The following is a 17,543-nucleotide window of genomic DNA, read 5'->3' on the forward strand; positions in this document are numbered from 1 at the left end:
TGGGAGGCCAAGACAGGCAGATCGTCTGAGGTCAGGAGTTGGAGACCAGGCTGACCAACATGGTGAAACCCCGTGTCTACTAAAAAAATACCCAAATTAGCTGGGCATGGTGGCGCATGCCTGTAATCCCAGCTACTCAGGAGAATCGCCTGAACCTGGGAGGCGGAGGGTGCAATGAGCCGAGACTGCGCCACTGCACTCCAGCCTGGGCGACAGAGTGAGACTCCATCTCAAATAAATAAATAAATAAATTTAAAAATACAAAAATTAGCCAGGTGTGGTGGCACATGTCTGTAATTCCAGCTACTTGGGAGGCTGAGGTAGGAAAATTGCTTGAACCTGGGAGGCGGAGGTTGCGGTGCGCTCCACGCCACTGCACTCCAGCCTGGACAACAAGAATGAAACTTCGTCTCAAAAAAAAAAAAAAAAAAAAAGTTTAGCTTTGGAGTTTAGGCTTGGGTTTTCCGGGGTTACCACTTTTTAGCTGTGTGGTGTTATCTTGGGCAAATAATGGAAGCTTTCTGAACGTCATCTGTAAAATGAGGATAACGGTAGTCTCAACCTCTTAGGGTTTTTATGAGGAGGAAATGAGATGCTCCATGCAAAACATTTGCACAATGCTCACTACTTTGTTGTCATTGTTATTATTACTATTTCCTTCCTTCAGCACCTGCACTTCCAGGATGTTGGCACAGGCCCTTCCTTCCCCATGAGCTAGAAGGAAACTTCCTCCTGTGAGAGCTGTCACAGCTCTTTCTCTTGATTGTCTATGTGGCATTTGGTTTCTGCTCATGTTCATGCTGCCCAAACTCGTAACTTCTCTGTCCTTCTAGACTTCCAACCCCTAGGGAAGGGAAAGGATGGCTCCATTCCTTTCAATGTCCTTAATAAGAGAACTGCCATCAACACCCATCCAGTGCATTTACAGTTTCCAAAGCATTTCCTCCTCTGCCTTTTCACCTGAGCCAGAATGCAATCCTAGGGGGTGGGAGGGGTTATTATTTTCACCTCACAGATGGAGAAACTGAGGCCCAGGGAGGGGCAGTGACGTCATGGTCAAGCAGCAAGTCGGTGGACAAGAAATTAGGTGTTTCTGGATTGCCGACACAAGTTTCTTTTTGTGGGACAAATAGTTTTGAATATAGAGTTCAAGCCTTTGGTGAAGATCCCGGGGAGCCTGTTCTGCACCTGTGCTAAGTGATTCTTTTCATTCAGCATGTAGTCTGTCCCTGTCTGCTGCCTGCCAGTCTTTCCCCCAAAGTCCCTTCCTGCTTGAAACCCTCCTTCCCTGATCCCAGAGACACCCCTGGCCTGCATTGCCAGCTCTTTCTTCTGAAATACACCTCTCCAACCAGCCGCCATCAGTCTGCCCCATTATCCACCTGGAACCAACCTCCAAACCTCTGCAAGGGCAGATGAGAGTGTCTCCTCCAGCTCTGTTTTCCATGGACTGCTTTGGGCACGGATGAAATGTTCAGCTTATCCTGCAAGTTCCTCTGCAAGACTGCTTATGTGCTCTAGACTCATAGAACCTGGAATTGAATCCTAGCCCTGCCACATGCTGCCTCAGTTTCCGCATCTAAAATAGGAATAGGGCTGCTGACGTCAAGGGATCATCATGAGGATGAAGTGAGAGAGGAATGCTAGGGGGCTGATACGCTTCAAGGAGGGGGTCCAGGAAAGAGAAATGAGTTCGAGGAATGCAAGAATGTCCCCTCTGACCTTGCACGTGGGTGGTGGTCTTCCGGCCTCAGGACACCCTCCCCCACCTCCCAAGCCTGGCCTAATCTAGTATTCTCCAACTCACTTCCTGTCCTGTAGGTTAGCTCATCATCTCATTATCTGTATCCAGTTCTCTTTCCAAGCTTGCATATTATCTGTGCGGCTGGCTACACACACTTGCTAGGTGGGTGGTGAAGGAGTATTAGGCTCTGCATACGGAAAAGTGGGCCTGGGTGGCCAAGCCCCAGCATCTCTCCAAACCTCAATTTCTTGTCTGTAAAATGTGAACAGTAAGAATGTGCACTTTGCCGGGCACGGTGGCTCACGCCTGCAATCCCAGCACTTTGGGAGGCCGAGGCGGGAGGATCACGAGGTCAGGAGTTCGAGACCAGCCTGGCCAACATGGTGAAACCCTGCCTCTACTAAAAATACAAAAATTAGCCGGGTGTGGTGGTGCGTGCCTGTAATCCCAGCTACTCGGGAGGCTGAGGCAGGAGAATCACTTGAACCTGGGAGGTGGAGGCTGCAGTGAGCTGAGATTGTGCCATTGCATTCCAGCCTGGGCAATAGAGTGAGACTCCATCTCAAAACAAATAAATAAAAAAAGAATGTGCACTTGCGGAATTGTGGTAAGGTTTTAGGCCAGCACTGGTCAGCATGGTAGCATCTCGCCACATGTGGCTGTTTACATTTAAATTAATGAAAGTTTAATGAAGTTTAAAAAATTCAGCCCCTCAGTCTCACTAGCCACATTTCAAGTGCTCGCTGGCCGCCTGTGACTCATAGCTATCCTATTGGACAACACGCAGAAAGAACATTTCCATCGTGGAGGGAAATTCTGCTGAACACTGCTGATTTAGAAGCATCACACCTGTGCTGTGCATCAGCTGTGTGTTATAACTCATCTGACATTGTAAACTCAGGGCAGAAGCATGATTGCAGTGTAAAGTTCTGCTGTCCTTGGAGATGGGTTAAAGAGGTGAGGCTCACGAGGAATGTTGGACTGGTCGAGGGCGTTCTCTGGGATGAGGGTGGACCAAGTTCAAAACGGGGAGCTCCGGCTTCTGCTGCAAGGCAGGGACATAGGGCATAATTCCCTCTGCTGGTGGAGAAGGGATACCAAGCAGTGGGAAGGGTGGTTAACTGGAGAGTGTTTCTAGCATCTAGAACTACCAGTGTTTGACTTTTCAAAGGAAAAGTGGCCATGTGGTTTTGCAAACGTGTTACAAGCTCTCTCCATTTTTATTGTATTTATTGTATCACTAGCTAGACTAATAAAGAAAAAAGAGAGAGAAGATACAAGTAAACATAATCAGAAAGGGCAAAGAGGACATTACCACCGGCCCCATAGAAACGCAAAAAAGCCCTCAGAGACTATCATGAACACGTCTATGCACACACACTACAGAACTTACAAGAAATAGATGAATTCCTGGAAAGATACAAGCTTTTCTTTTTGCCAGAGAATGGAATTCCAGATCCCAGGTTGTTAGAACCTTAAGGGATACTTTCATCCCCTGGTTCCTGCACAGGGAGGAGGAATCCGAGGCTCAGAGAAGTACAGTGACTTGTTTAAGGTCCCGCAGTGAGTTAGGGCAGAGGAAGACTTCTGGCTACAGCTTCCCTGAAGCCAGGGCTAGGCACAGTGTTGATGTCACCCAGGCAACAGGGATGGTGCCCTCTGCCCACCTGGCAAGCCCTGACTCGTGCTCCGCGCCCCTGCTGTGAGAGGTCTCTGCTGACTCCCACCCTGATTGGAGCAGGTTAGTCAGCTTTGAGGTGCAGCCTCCAGTTCTGACCCCTCCAGTTCCGGGACCCTCATTCGAGGCATTTGAGGCCGTCTCATTTCTGTGCCCAGCACAGGGCTTGGCGCACAGGAGGTGCCTTGTGGGTGCCCGCCAGTCAAGGGTTTTCCGTTTTCGTGCCATTTAGGTAACCCCTTGCCATTCGTGCCTTTAGGTAACCCCTTGAGCAGCCTAAAGAAGCCTATAGACTTCTCCGAGTCGTTTTTGAGTATATTTTATTGACGTGAAATACACGCACGGAAAAGCGCACAAATCCAAAGTGTACTTCCGCGCATCTTCATAAAGTGAACACACTTGTAGCCTAAGAACCCAACGCTACCAGCGCCCGGCAGGCCCTGGCCCCCTTCCAGTCTCTCCTACTGAACCAGGCTTTTGAGTGAAACCCGCGGGCCGCAGCGTGAGTTTCTGCTTGATGGGGCGGGGCCTGCGCGTGCTGCCCGGCCGTGAATGTGGGGGGCCGTGAGTGTGCACTGGGTGGAGTGGCCTGAAGGGGATCAGAGTGCGCGCGTTCGGGTATTAATTTGCCAGGGCTCGTGTGGCGCTCGGGATTGGGGGTTGGGGGCTCGGGCGTCGACTGTGGGGCGCTGCGGAAGGGTGGGCCGTCCGTCCGGGGTCCTAGAGCGCAGGAGGCCGAGGGGGAGCCGCGCACCGGCCACAAGGGCGGGGCCCTGGCGGGGTCGCAGGGGCGTGGTCTGCGGGAGTGGGGCGGGGCCTCGGCGGGCTCGGGGGCGGGGCCTGCGGGCGCGCGCACGCGTCCGGCGCGCCCCCTCCCGGCCGCCATGTTGGCTGGTGTGTGGGTGTCAAACGGAGCAAGACGCGGCGGTGGCGGTGGCGGCGGCTCCCCGGGCTCCGGTCGCTCCCGCCTCCCCAGCGCTGCCGGCGGCCGCAGCGGTGCACCCACGCCGGCCCGGAGGAGCAGAGGTGAGCCAGAGCCCGTGGGGCTCCAGGGCCAGAGCGAGTCCCCGGGGCGAGGACCCTCCCCCTCTCCAGGGCGCGGACGCCCCCAGAGCACAGGCTCCCCTACCTCACCAGCCCCGCCAGGGCATGCACCCCTGCCGCCCAGCTGGTCCCTACGCCAGGCTCTGGGGGATCCCCTTCTTTCCAACCAGGCCCCGCCCCACGGACTGAAGCATGGCCCCCTTCTCATCTGGATCCAGCTTTCCGCTGCAGGGATCTCCCCCGTTACCCGTCCCTATCACCGAGCATCTCCTTTTATGTCCCCAGAGTCTAGGGCGCCCCTTACTCCTACCTTGGATCCTGGAGCCCCGTTCATCTTGGAACAACCCCGCCCCCCTCCCCAGAGCACGTTCCTCCCCTCCCCGGGCCCGGCGCCCCTTCCTCCTGAGCCCAGCCTTGTCTCCCGCCCGCCCCCGTGCAGAGCCCGGTCCGGGCGCCCTCCGGGAATCGGGGGAGGGGTCCTTTTCTCTGTCCGGGATCCTGCCCGTCTCGCCTTTCCTGGGGGCTGTAGCAGGGCCCCCTTCCGTCCTCGGGGACCAGGCTCCCCACTCCCCAGCCCCCACTCCCACGGAACAGCGGGGACGGGGGCGGAAGAGCCAGGCTCCAGCTGCCTTTTGTTTCGCGTGGGATGGCAGAGACCCACCCGGCCCGGCGGTCCTGCTCGGCTGATCCGGGTGGGTGAATGGGTGCGTGGGGTCTGGCCTCTTCCAGGAGAGACTTCCTCTCTCTCCCTGTGGGGTGGCTCCCCCAGAGCCGAGCGCGTTGGGAGGCTGGCCCTTGCTAGAGGAGTCGGTGCCAACAGGTTTTTGTTTGCGACCTGAAGTTTGCCCGGTGGCTTTGCCTGGGGCAGCTTGAGCTCCCTGTGAATCCCCCCGCAGGAGCTTGTGGAAGGCCATTTCTCCGCCCAAGGACTCCGTCTGCGCGATTCCTTCGCATTCGTGCTGCTCTGGGGACGTATCTAAAATCTGTGCTTTAAGAGCGGAGAGGGCTTAACCGTCATTAGGGTTCGGATGAGGGAAACTGAGGCCCAGAACTGCAGTAATTTGCCCAAGGTCACGCAGTGATACTGTGTCAGTGCAGAACTGGAAGCTAGGTCTCCAGGGCTCTGTTTACCACATTTAATGACTTTTTTATTTTTTAGGGAGCTGTTCAGGACCCTACCTTCCCCTTTATTTTTCATATTTACGCAAGAAAGTGGGCAGGAAAATATGAGAAATAATGAGTTATTCGTTTTCACCTCCAGAAAATACCCTGTGAAAGAAGGGATTGGAACAGGGTGTTAAAATGATGGGAAAAGGTGAATTTTAAGAATCCAAGCTTCCTCTCATTATGTAATATAATGAAGATTTGGCAGAAAACGTGCCTCTTGTAGCTCTAGATACAGAATTTTAGGTGCTGACAAAATCTTATGCCGAATCTGGCACAGCAGTGATTGAGTTAGCACTGATAATTAAGTTTTTATCTGTATTTAAATGAACATCAAAAGGGACTACAATTTGCTTCTGAATGGTACTTGTTCGGTGCTTGTTTTTGGGACAAGTGATTGTGTTGGGGAAGCGCACCTGACTTTTAAATCTTTTATTTATTTATCTTTTTGAGGCGGAGTCTCTGCCACCCAGGCTAGAGTGCAGTGGCACGATCTCGGCTCACCGCAACCTCCGTCTCCTGGGTTCAGGCGATTCTCCTGCCTCAGCCTCCGGAGTAGCTGGGATTACAGGCGCACGCCATCCACCACGCCTGGCTAATCTTTGTATTTTTAGTAGAGACGGGGTTTCGCCGTGTTGGCCAGGCTGGTCTCGAACTCCTGACCTCATGTGATCCGCCCACCTCGGCCTCCCAAAGTGCTGGGATTGCAGGCGTGAGCCAACACTCCTGGCCTAAATTTTTTATTTATCTGTATTTTTACTTTTACATTTTAAAAGCTTATTTATTTCCCTAGTTTTAAAATTGGGCTAGTCATCTTTACCAGTCTCACTGGGCTATTCTTTTATAAGCAGGGAATGAGATACTGGTTGTTAAAGATTTTGGTAAAGTGTAAGTTACTGTAAGGCATGATTCAGGACTGCGTCCCACAAGTCCCTGGACCAGGAGCCAGTTCGGATTGTCTTGTGGGATGTACCAAGTTCCCCTGGTTTACAGAGGTTTTTTGCCTCTCTGAGGCCTGAGCTGGCCAGATGGAGAGCTCTGTGGAAAACTCTTCCAGCAGTGTGTGTTGGGCCAAGCACTCGAGGTGTGAAGAAATGTAAAACTTTCAAGTGATAATATCTAGCATCGTGTATGCAGCCTTGAAAAATGACCCAACCTTTGTAGAAATTCTCTGTTATCACTAACCCTCTTCCATAATGAGCGGAGGATTTCCCAAGAATTGGGATTCTGATAAGAGTCCTGCAAAAGTTGAAAAGTTTTGGAACTTTTTTTTTTTTTTTGACTTTAATTAGGAGGAGCGGCAACTTTTCGGTTGTGAACTGAAGTACTGAGAGATTTTTATGCGTGGAATTGTCCTTGTCATACTTTTGGAAAGTGCATTAAAATTTTCTAAGTTTTCTGGCAGTTCTCACTCTTCCCCATAACATTTCTCTCTGGCTTATAGGGTGTGAAGGACCACGATTGTTGTCATTTTATGGCATGTATACCTGGTGACCCTGAGCCTTGGAGAAGTCAAAGGGCTTGGATTTGGGCAATTTTTTTTTTTTTTTTTTTTTTTTTTTTTTTTTTGAGACAGAGTCTCACGCTGTCACCCAGGCTGGAGTGCAGTGGCGCAATCTTGGCTCACTGCCAACCTCTGCCTCCTGGGTTCAAGCGATTCTCCTGCCTCAGCCTCCCAAGTAGCTGGGACTACAGGCGTGTGCCACCATGCCCGGCTAATTTTTGTATTTTTAGTAGAGATAGGGTTTTGCCATGCTGGCCAGGCTGATCTCGAACTCCTGACTTCAAGTGATCCACCTATCTTGGCCTCCCAAAGTGCTGGGATTACAGGCGTGAGCCATCATGGCGGTCCTTGGGTTTGGGGAAGTTGAGGCTGGAAAAGATCTGAGGAATTATGTAGTTTGTATCCCTTTTTTGTCTGCTGGACTTTTAACTCATGTATTCGGTGTAAGCAGACCCCTTCTGTCAATACTTTGCCGGCTAGCTCGCCCGATGTTTGGCCCGCTTTTCTCCGCTGTCCTACCTTCACCACCCCACACAGTCTGTTGGTGCACTTACGACATTGTCCGTGTATCTGGGGCTCTTGTGACACTGTGACGTCTTTGAGGCCAGTGGTCAGCCTGTCTTTACTTCTCCAGTACCAGGCTCAGTCTCTGATAGATGGTAGGTGCTCAGTAAAGGTCTGTCACCAGTATTCCTTGAGGCAGGGGAGCACATTTTTATGGCTCCGTCACTGCAGCCTCTACTGTTCTGTCGCACTGTTGCTGAAATCACTACTGTTGGTCCAGCAATTGTGTGTCAGTTGCATAGGTTTATCCACCTCATCTGCAGGGAAGGAAACTGAGGCCTAGGGAGCTTAAGTCACATGCTCGAGGTCGCACAGCCAGTAAGTGATTTGAACAGATCTGTTGGACTTCAAAATATTATTATACCTGTTACCTACTTTGAGGACCAAGTCTCATGGGGATGAAGAGACAGACTGCAAGTTAACGGTGGACTGAGGGAGGTGGGGTGATGTGATTAAGGTGGTTGAGGATGGGAAGAGCGCATTTGTTTTTTCTCAGATGCATTGTGAAATGAATGTTTATGTCCATCTGTTGAGTTTTTGAAAATTGACAAACTTGCCGGGCGTGGTGGCTCATGCCTGTAATTCCAGCACTTTGGGAGACCAAGGCGGCCGGATCACCCTGAGGTCAAGGGATCGAGACCATTCTGGCCAACATGGTGAAACTCCATTTCTGCTAAAAATACAAAAATTAGCTGGGCGTGGTGGCGCACACCTGTAGTCCCAGCTACTCGGGAGGCTGAGGCAGGAGAATCACTTGAACCTGGGAGGCAGAGGTTGTAGTGAGCCGAGATCACGCCACTGCACCCCAGCTTGGCGACAGAGCAAGACTCGGTCTCAAAAAAAAAAAAAAAAAAAAAAAAATTGACCAACTTTGTCGATGGAATTTTATTGCTTAACTAGTTCATTCAAGTTAACTAAAAATAGAAACTTAGAAAAACAAATACAGTGAAATAAGTATATGTTGAAAGCCGTTTCAGCAGCCTTTATTTTAAACCACCGTAATTTCACATCAACATTTACCATAGGGATTACCACCCATTTGGAGTAGAAAAACTGAGGCCCTGAGAGGTTAAGTAAGCTGTGAGGAATTGGCACAGCCAGGATTCAAAGTGAATCTGTGTAATTCCCAGGCCTGGGTCCCTTCTGCTCCACTGGCCCCTGTAGAAGGCCCCACAGAATAATAGGTATTCATTTAAATTACAGGATAAATTTGTTGTCTGAAAATCACCACCAAGTTTATTTAGAAGGTTGGGAATTGTGAATAACGAGATTTCTGGCTCTTTCCTAACCTTAGAACCTTTGAAAACACTGTGGTTTGAATGTCAATAATTAATGGATCGTTTTAGCTGAGAGATACTAGATTTGGTGATCGATTTGAAAAAAAAAAAAAAAAAAAAAAAAGCTTAGGCCAGCCACGGTGGCTCATGCCTGTAATCCCAGCATTTTGGGAGGCTGAGGTGGGCGGATCACTTGAGGCCTAGAGTTTTTGAGACCAGCCTGGCCAGTGTGGCAAAACCCCATCTCGACCAAAAAAATACAAAAATTAGCCGGGCATAGTGGCATGCACCTATAGTCCCAGCTACTCAGGAGGCTGAGGCAGGAAAATCACTTGAACCTGGGAAGGGGAGGTTGCAGTGAGCCTCCAGCCTGGGTGACAGAGCAAGACTCTGTCTCAAAAAAAAAAAACAAAAACAAAAAACCTGCCTTCTTTTGAACCAGATCCGCAACATTGTTAAAATGCTCCCTATCCATGCATTGGATTCTTTCTGTGACTCATTCCCCTAGTACCTAGGTGCTGGAGCCTGCTTTGTTCCTGGGCATAGAAAGTCCTTTTCCTGATTCTGTTTCCTGTTGGTCCTGGTCTAGGCAGAGTATGCTTCACTTTCAAGCCCTCTAGAGAGAGAACAGGTAACTTAATTCTCTTTCTGTTCAAAGCAATACAAGGAATTGGACATGCAAAGGGCTGTAAATAAAGGGACTCCCCATCTTCTCTTCATGGTAACCCTGCTGATACATAGAAGAGGGAAAAGTAGGCTCTTCCTACTGATCATTTAGGGCTAATGCATGATGTGGATTTAAAAGCTTTTATAATTAATCACTTACAGGCTTCATTCTTCCTCTCGGTCCCACCCCTTAGGTAGTTGCACATTGCAGCATCTCGATAGCTGAGAACACCAAGTGGTACAGTTAATTTGGCTTCAAAGGCCATGTGGCGGATAGCTTTGGAATGAGGTGTGGGTACTAATAGGCCTCCTGGCTGGGTGGCTTTGGGCACTTTAATCACTGAGCTTTGGTTTCCTTATCTCTAAAGGGGGGCTCGTAATCACTACTTCATGGAATAGACTAGCCTTATTTCTCAAACTCCTGTGTGCAGCAGAAGCACCCAGAGGGCTTGCTGAACACGTGGCCGGGGCTCCACCCCATTGTTTCTCATTAGGGAGGGGAGGCCTGAGACTGTGTCTTTTTTTTTTTTTTTTTTTTTTTTTTTTTTTTTTTTTAAGAGAGAGGCTTGTTCTGTTGCCCAGGCTGAAGTGCAGTGGCGCGATCTTGGTTCACTGCACTCCACCTCCCAGGTTAAAGTGATTTTTCTGCCTCAGTTTCCTGAGTAGCTGGGATTACAGGCGCATGCTACCATGCCCAGCTAATTTTTTTTTTTTTTTTGATACGGAGTCTTGCTGTCTCCCAGCCTGGAGTGCAGTGGGGCGATCTCGGCTCACTGCAAGCTCCGCCTCCCAGGTTCACGCCATTCTCCTGCCTCAGCCTCCCGAGTAGCTGGGACTACAGGCGCCCGCCACCACGCCCGGCTGATTTTTCTGTATTTTTAGTAGAGACGGGTTTTCACCGTGTTAGCCAGGATGGTCTCCATCTCCTGACCTTGTGATCCGCCCGCCTCAGCCTCCCAAAGTGCTGGGATTACAGGCATGAGCCACTGCGCCCGGCCATGCCCGGCTAATTTTTTGTATTTTTGGTAGAGATGGGGTTTTACCATGTTGGCCAGACTGGTCTCAAACTCCTGACCTCAAGTGATCCGCTTGTCTTGGCCTCCCAAAGCGCTGGGATTACAGGTATGAGCCACCGTGCCTGGCAGAGAATGTGTATTTTTAGCCAGCTTCCAAGTGCTACTGATGCTGCTGGTCTAGGGACCAAATTTGGGAACCTTGGCCCAGAGGACTGCATGAGAAGGTGTGTAGGATGTCTAGCACCTGCTGGCTGTGCAGTAGGAACTCAAAAATGACACTGAAATGTTTCTAAATATTGGTTTGAAGATGATGGATGGCATGACATTTGGAAAGGAAATGTGGGCTCTCAGAGTGTTTTCACTTCATTCTTTTGTGATTGTAAGTTGGACTGTGGTCACAGGGATTATCACTATTGGGTTAATTGAGATACTTTCCTTAATGAAGGGGACAGAAGATGTCATTGTCCTTCAAAAAGGCAGTCAATCTTGGATTCTGTTGAAAAAGCAGGTTCATCATTCTCACACATCATGCAAGAAGTTTGCTGTCTAGGCCTTTTAGAATTGTAACTTGGGGGCTGGGTGCGGTGGCTCATGCTTGTAATCCCAGCACTTTGGGAGGCTGAGGCTGGTGGATCACTTGAGGCCAGGAGTTGGAGACGAGCATGGCCAACATGGCGAAACCCCATCTCTACTAAAAATACAAAAATGAGCCAGGTGTGGTGGCGTGGGCCTGTAGTCCCAGCTACTCAAGAGGCTGAGGCACGAGAATTGCTTGAACCTGGGAGGCGGAGGTTGCAGTGAGCCGAGATTGTGCCACTACACTCCAGCCTGTGTGAGGGAGTGTGACTCTTTTCAAAAAAAAAAAAAGAATTGTAACTTGGAAGTGTTGAGGGAGTAATGTTGTTGGGTCCTCGATTCCCACAGGGCCACTTGGCATGGACCATTGGTGTTAATGGAAGTTGCTTCTCCTCCCTGCAGCAATTCAGATTTAATATTCTTTCATGTTTACAGTTTGAATTTTTTTCGTCAGTGGTAATTATCAACTTGTCCATCAAAACCCAATGTGCAGGAAGGTGTGTGTGAGCCCTGATGGTTTTTGAGTATTTCCTGTGTGCCAGGCTTTATATTACTAATTTTATGCACTGTGTTTAATTTTCATGGTGGTCCTGCAAGCCCTATCACCGTTTCTCATTTTGCATTTTAGAAAACTAAGAGGGGTTCAGTAACCTGCCCCAGGCCATACAGCCAGTACGAACTCCTGTTGGTATGCCCCAGCTGGTATTTGCTGCCACCTGTGTCAAACTCAGAACTGCTTTATTTCCACGACCTCATTTGCAGCTGTGCCAGGTGTGCCCGTTACCTCACTGTACCCTCACAACAGCCCCAAGAGGTAGGCTGAGCAAGCTGAGGCTCGGAAGAGGCAAGCTTGGTCATAGGCACCTGGCCATGGCTGGCTGGACCTGAATTCAGTCCCACGCCTGTCTGATTTTGGAGCTTTATGAAGTTGTTTCTATGACAACAGCTTACCTCTCTGTCAGGTGACCCTAAGCTGCCTGGATGTGTACAGCAGGGACCTAGGGCTACCCTAGCTGGCTTGACCCCAAGGAAGTCTGTGTGGGCTGGTAAGGGTTTTTGTGTTGCAGAGCTGTGTTAAAATAATTGGCCAAATTTTTCTTTGAGCGAAGGGGACATTTCTTTTTACTTTGTGATCCTGCAGCTCTGCACACTGGTGTGGGTACTAAGGACTGAAAACCCTCTCCTAATGCTACTTTGTTAAAATGGGGTCAAGTATGGAATTTTTTTCTTTTGAGTCGGAGTCTCTGTCGCCAGGCTGGAGTGCAGTGGCGGGATCTCAGCTCACTGCAACCTCTGCCTCCCAGGTTCAAGCAATCCTCCTGCCTCAGCCTCCCGAGTAGCTGGGACTATAGGCATGTGCCACCACGCCCAGCTAATTTTTGTGTTTTTAGTAGAGATGGGGTTTCGAAATGTTGGCCAGGATGGTCTTGATATCTCTCTCTCTCTCTTTTTTTTTTTTTTTAAGACGGAGTTTCGCTCTTGTCGCCTAAGCTGGAGTGTGATGGCACGATCTCGGCTCACTGCAACCTCCATCTCCTGGGCTCAAGTGATTCTCCTGTCTCAGCCTCCTGAGTAGCTGGGACTACAGGCACGCTAATTTTTTTGTATTTTTAGTAGAGACCAGGTTTTACCATGTTGGCCAGGCTAGTCTCGAACTCCTGACCTCAGGTGATCTGCCCGCCTCAGCCTCTCAAAGTGCTGGGATTACAGGCATGAGCCACCATGCCCGGCCCTTCTTCATCTCTTGACCTTGTGATCCTCCCTCCTCGGCCTCCCCAAGTGCTGGGATTACAGGCGTGAGCTATCGTACCCAGCTGGAATTTGGTAGTCTTAAAAAGTTACATGTGGCCGGGGGTGGTGGCTCATACCTGTAATCCCAGCACTTTGGGAAGCCGAGGCAGGTGAATCATGAGGTCAAGAGATCAAGACCATCCTGGCCAAATGGTGAAACCCCATCTCTACTAAAAATACAAAAATTAGCTGGGCATGGTGGCGCATGCCTGTAGTCCCAGCTATTTGGAAGGCTGAGGCAGGAAGATCGCTTGAACCGTGAGGCGGAGGTTGCAGTGAGCTGAGATCGTGCCACTGCACTCCAGCCTGGCGACAGAGCGAGACTGTCTCAAAAAAAAAAAAAAATAATAATTCCATGTGAAGTATCTCCTTCCCCAGTAGGCAATTAACACCTGGGTTCTAGCCAATGGGTAATTTTCTCTCTGGTCTTAAAATGTCCTGGGGAGGCTGGGGTGTGAGCATTTTCCCAAGGTTTGAGCACTGCTCGCAGCTCCCCAGCCAAGGAATGATAAACAGCTATGTGTTGGTGCCTGCCCTGCGCTTGTGGGAGGCCCTGGAGGCTTGGACTTGAGTTTGTTTTGTGAACTCTTTAAGACTCTGAGGTGAATAAATCAATGTGAGCAAAAAGTTGTATTAAAAGGCCTCTTCCCCCCGCCCCGCCCCCAAAAGTCCTAGCAATAAAGGGACACAGTTTTTTTGTTTTTTGTTTTTTTTCCTGAAAGCAAGTCCTCCCTGTGTGCCTTTTTTTTTTTTTTGAGGCGGAGTCTCGCTCTGTCACCCAGGCTGGAGTGCAGTGGCACGATCTCAGCTCACTGCAAGCTCCACCCCCGGGTTCACACCATTCTCCTGCCTCAGCCTCCCGAGTAGCTGGGACTACAGGCACCCACCACCACGCCCGGCTGATTTCTTTTTGTATTTATGGTAGAGACGGGGTTTCACCATGTTAGACAGGATGGTCTTGATCTCCTGACCTCGTGATCCACCTATCTCAGCTTCCCAAAGTATTGGGATTACAGGCGTGAGCCACCGCGCCCGGCCCCCTGTGTGCCTTTTTGATACTCAGAGCTGTCCTGGGATATAATGACTATACTATGGATGACAAAAGTTGGGAAACATCTGATTGGAGAAAGAATTTGTATGTCACTTTATGAGAAGCAGCTGGGAGATGTAGAAGTACGGGCATTTCAAGGACAGTTTCATGACTGAGGCCAGTGTCAACCTGAAAAATATGGAACACGTGATCTAGAGGCAAATAATGGTTATAAATGAAATGCCACCAAGAACTTAATCTAATTGAGAAGACAAAGTTACTCTTTGTGAGACAGAAGCTAGCGGTTTGTTGAGCCATGATTTTGATTCTTTGTCAGGGGGTCAAGAATGGAGAAAAAATTTAGAAGAGTCCGGGAAGGCATCAGGAGAAGGTAGGATTTGAGCTGGACCTTGAAGAACCAGGAACAGTATCCCTAAGTGGAAGGCAGATGGGAAGGTATTTTGGATCTCAGGAACAGCAGGACTTAAAGCTTGAGATGGGATGGGGTAAGGTGCTTGAGTGTGTGCCAGCTTCTGGGCTCCTGCAGCTGGTGCCGGGTGGATGCCTGCTGGGAGCAGTGAGCTCCCAGGTGGCCAGATGGCCACTGGCTCTGGTGAGGCAGCAGCCTTGGGGTTTGGTTTTCTGGGTAGTAGGGAGCAGGGTAGGTCTTGAGGAGTGGGTGCCACCTCAAGTGTTTGAGAAGGGGGCCCTGCGGAGTAATCTCTGTGGGTGGGGTCCTGGCCCAGACTGGCTTCCTGAGACTGGCTAGATAGCAGTTCTAGAGATGGAGAATGAAGAGAGGCCAGAGTTGAGTTGTGTTTAGGGAGTAAAGGGGGCCTCAGTGCTGGCTGGGAAGTTTGGATTTGACTCCCTGGGAGCCTGTAAACCATGTGGCCTGGAAAGCTAGAAAAATGCCCATGATGGGGCCCCACCCCAGACCAATCAAGGGGGAGCCAGTAATTTTTAGAAGTGCCCTCAGATAATTCTCATAGTCTGTGTGGGTTGAGAAGCTGAGCTGTGTGCTTGGAGGAGCCTCCGGGAGTGTCAGGGATTGGAAGGGGAAAATTGGAGCCAGAAGAAGCCTTTGAAGTAATGTGGTGTGGGGGACTGGGTTCCTGAGCTATCGTAGAATGACTGTGGATTGGCTGGTGGAATCAGGGCTGGAGAGGAACTGGCAGAAATGATCACCCTGGCTGAAATACGCCTCTAAGCTACCTTGGTAAATAAAGAAGGACAGCTTAGCAGAAAGTTTAAACCAGGGACGGGCAGAAGAGACTGTGATCCGCCTATTTGGCAAGCCTCCTTTCAACCTGCATTTTAGTCACAGAGCAGGCACAGCAGGTTCTTATCTGTTCTCTCAAGCTTGCTAGCCAAGTTCCTCCCCACACCCTAAATTGTAATGACTGCAGCAGATGGTACATGTAAAATTTTAAATTGCATTTCTTTAATTTTATTAAAGATAGTTGTAATGTAGAGTTACTAATTTAGATAGATTCACTTTATTAGTCAAAGTCTAGAAGTGAGATTTTACGTGGTACAGTTAATGCATGTCACAGTGTCATTGTAATATATGGTATTTCAGTCAAAAAATGAGTTCATAGTCCACTTCATTTATTCTTTACTTAATGCTTATTGAGCACATATGTATTATGTGCTGTTGGCTGGGAACGCATGAGTGAATAAAATTTAAGTTCCTCTTACATTTCAAAATAGTTTTTGGTCTGCAGATGGTGGCTCTTGCCTCAGTAACAACTAATATTAGGTTTGGGAGATAGCTGGGGGAGGGAAGTTTAGAAAGTGGTGTCAAACACTAGAATGGAACCTGGGAACCAGAGGAGGCTTCGGGGAAATAGTATGTAAGCTGAGTCTTGAAGGAAAAGTGGGAGTTCTCAGGGACAGAGATGAGAGGATCCCTGGCCGTGGGAGCTGCATTATGCAGAGGCCTGAGCTGAGCAAGGAGGGCGCAGAGGAGGAAGAGCTGGACATGTGGCAGAGGCCCAGCTGCCTGCTGACCAGACTCTCCAGGCAGGACAGGCGAGCTTGGTGAGGTTTGACTCATGGGCTGTGGTTTTCACATAGCCTTTTGGCGGTGAGTGGGCAGGACTGTGGGCCTTCCACCCCACCTCTAATCAGAGCATCTCTGTGCTGGTGAAAGTGGGGAGCTAAAAAGAGCCCACTTGAGAAGTGTTCCTCTGCTGTTGAAGAACAACCAAAGTTATCCGGAGCTGCAGTGAGCAAGCTGGTACCCTGAGGGTGGCTGGGAGGGAGAGATTGGAGGTTTCTTCCAGAGGACCTGAAGGGCCCTCACTTTTTTCTGTTTGCAGTGAGGTGGATGTTCCCTCCTCTACTCCAGGCCAGTTTCCCAAGGCCTCTGGGTAATGTCTATGTGATTAAACAGTCTCTTGGGAATAGAACTCCTTTCAGTTAAGCAGCTCTGTTTTCCAGAAATCCCTGGATAACGTTATGACTATGTGGTAAAGGTAAGGGACCTTGCGTTAACTTGGGGTGAATGTCAGAGAGCTGCTGTGTGGTAGGCTCTGTGCTGGGCACCCAGGAAATGGTCCTTGTCCTTGACTCTGCCCGGTCTGGACTAGAAAAGTGGTCCTTAGGTGGATTGAGCTCACAGATGTGTTTTGTTTGTGCCTCTTTCTAAACATTAAAATTGGTTGCTCTGTCAGTTTCCTATGGCTGCTGTGACAAATTGCCACAAATGCAGTGGCTTAAAACAACGCAGTTGTATAGGCGGGAAGTCCGACACAGGTCTTAATGGGCTGAGGTCGTGGTGTAGTTAGAGCTGGGTCATGCTGGAGGCTCTCGGGGGGAACCCGTTTCTCTGCCTTTCCAAATTCTTGAGGCCTTCTGTGTTCCTTGGCTCGTGCTCCTTCCATCCTTAAAGCCAGCTGCGGTGTTCTACTCTTTACCACGTGGTTTCTGTCTGACCCTGACTCTTCTGCCTCCCACTTCCACTTTTAAGGATCCTTGTGATTACATTTGGGCACACTGAATAATCCAGGATACTATGTTTTAAAGTCAGCTGATTAGAAACTTAAATTCTTTTTTTTTTTTTTTGCTCCGTCTCCTAGGCTGGAGTGCAGTGATGCCATCTCGGTGCACTGCAACCTCCGCCTCCCGGGTTCAAGGGATTCTCCTGCCTCAGCCTCCCGAGTAGCTGGGATTACAGGTATGCGCCACCATGCCCGGCTAACTTTTGTATTTTTAAATAGAGATAGGGTTTCACCATGTTGGCCAGGCTGGTCTCGAACTCCTAACCTCAAGTGATCCACCTGTATCAGCCTCCCAAAGTGCTGGGATTACAGGCGTGAACCACCGTGCCCTGCCTAGAAACTTAAATTCTAACTGCTACCTTAATTCTCCTTTGCCACAAAACCTAACATATTCACAGGTTCTGAGATTAAGATGTGGTTATCTTTGGGAGGCCACTATTTGCTGGTCATAGTTGCCAACATTAAAAACAGGAGATCTTACATA

The 17,543-nt window shown here is 49.6% G+C and overlaps 1 protein-coding gene across 12 annotated transcripts in view; it reads left to right on the plus strand.

Annotated features, from left to right (window-relative positions):
* The first annotated feature begins 4,287 nt into the window (after positions 1 to 4,287).
* The window catches only part of GRAP (GRB2 related adaptor protein), a 97,042-nt gene continuing 83,786 nt past the window's right edge, over positions 4,288 to 17,543 (plus strand). For 10 of the 12 annotated variants that reach the window (XR_008650964.2, XR_008650963.2, XM_063617803.1 and 7 more), the window contains exon 1: positions 4,296 to 4,448. Coding sequence is in view for 1 of the 12 variants with exons in the window: in XM_063617807.1 (XP_063473877.1) it covers positions 4,307 to 4,448 (142 nt within the window). In the remaining 11 variants the exon portion in view is untranslated. Of the gene's footprint in view, positions 4,449 to 17,543 lie in introns of all 12 variants that reach the window. The other 2 variants (XM_055243252.2, XM_063617807.1) reach the window with 2 other exon arrangements.

This window comes from Symphalangus syndactylus, chromosome 14, assembly GCF_028878055.3.
Source record: "Symphalangus syndactylus isolate Jambi chromosome 14, NHGRI_mSymSyn1-v2.1_pri, whole genome shotgun sequence".
NCBI classification, from domain to species: domain Eukaryota; kingdom Metazoa; phylum Chordata; class Mammalia; order Primates; family Hylobatidae; genus Symphalangus; species Symphalangus syndactylus.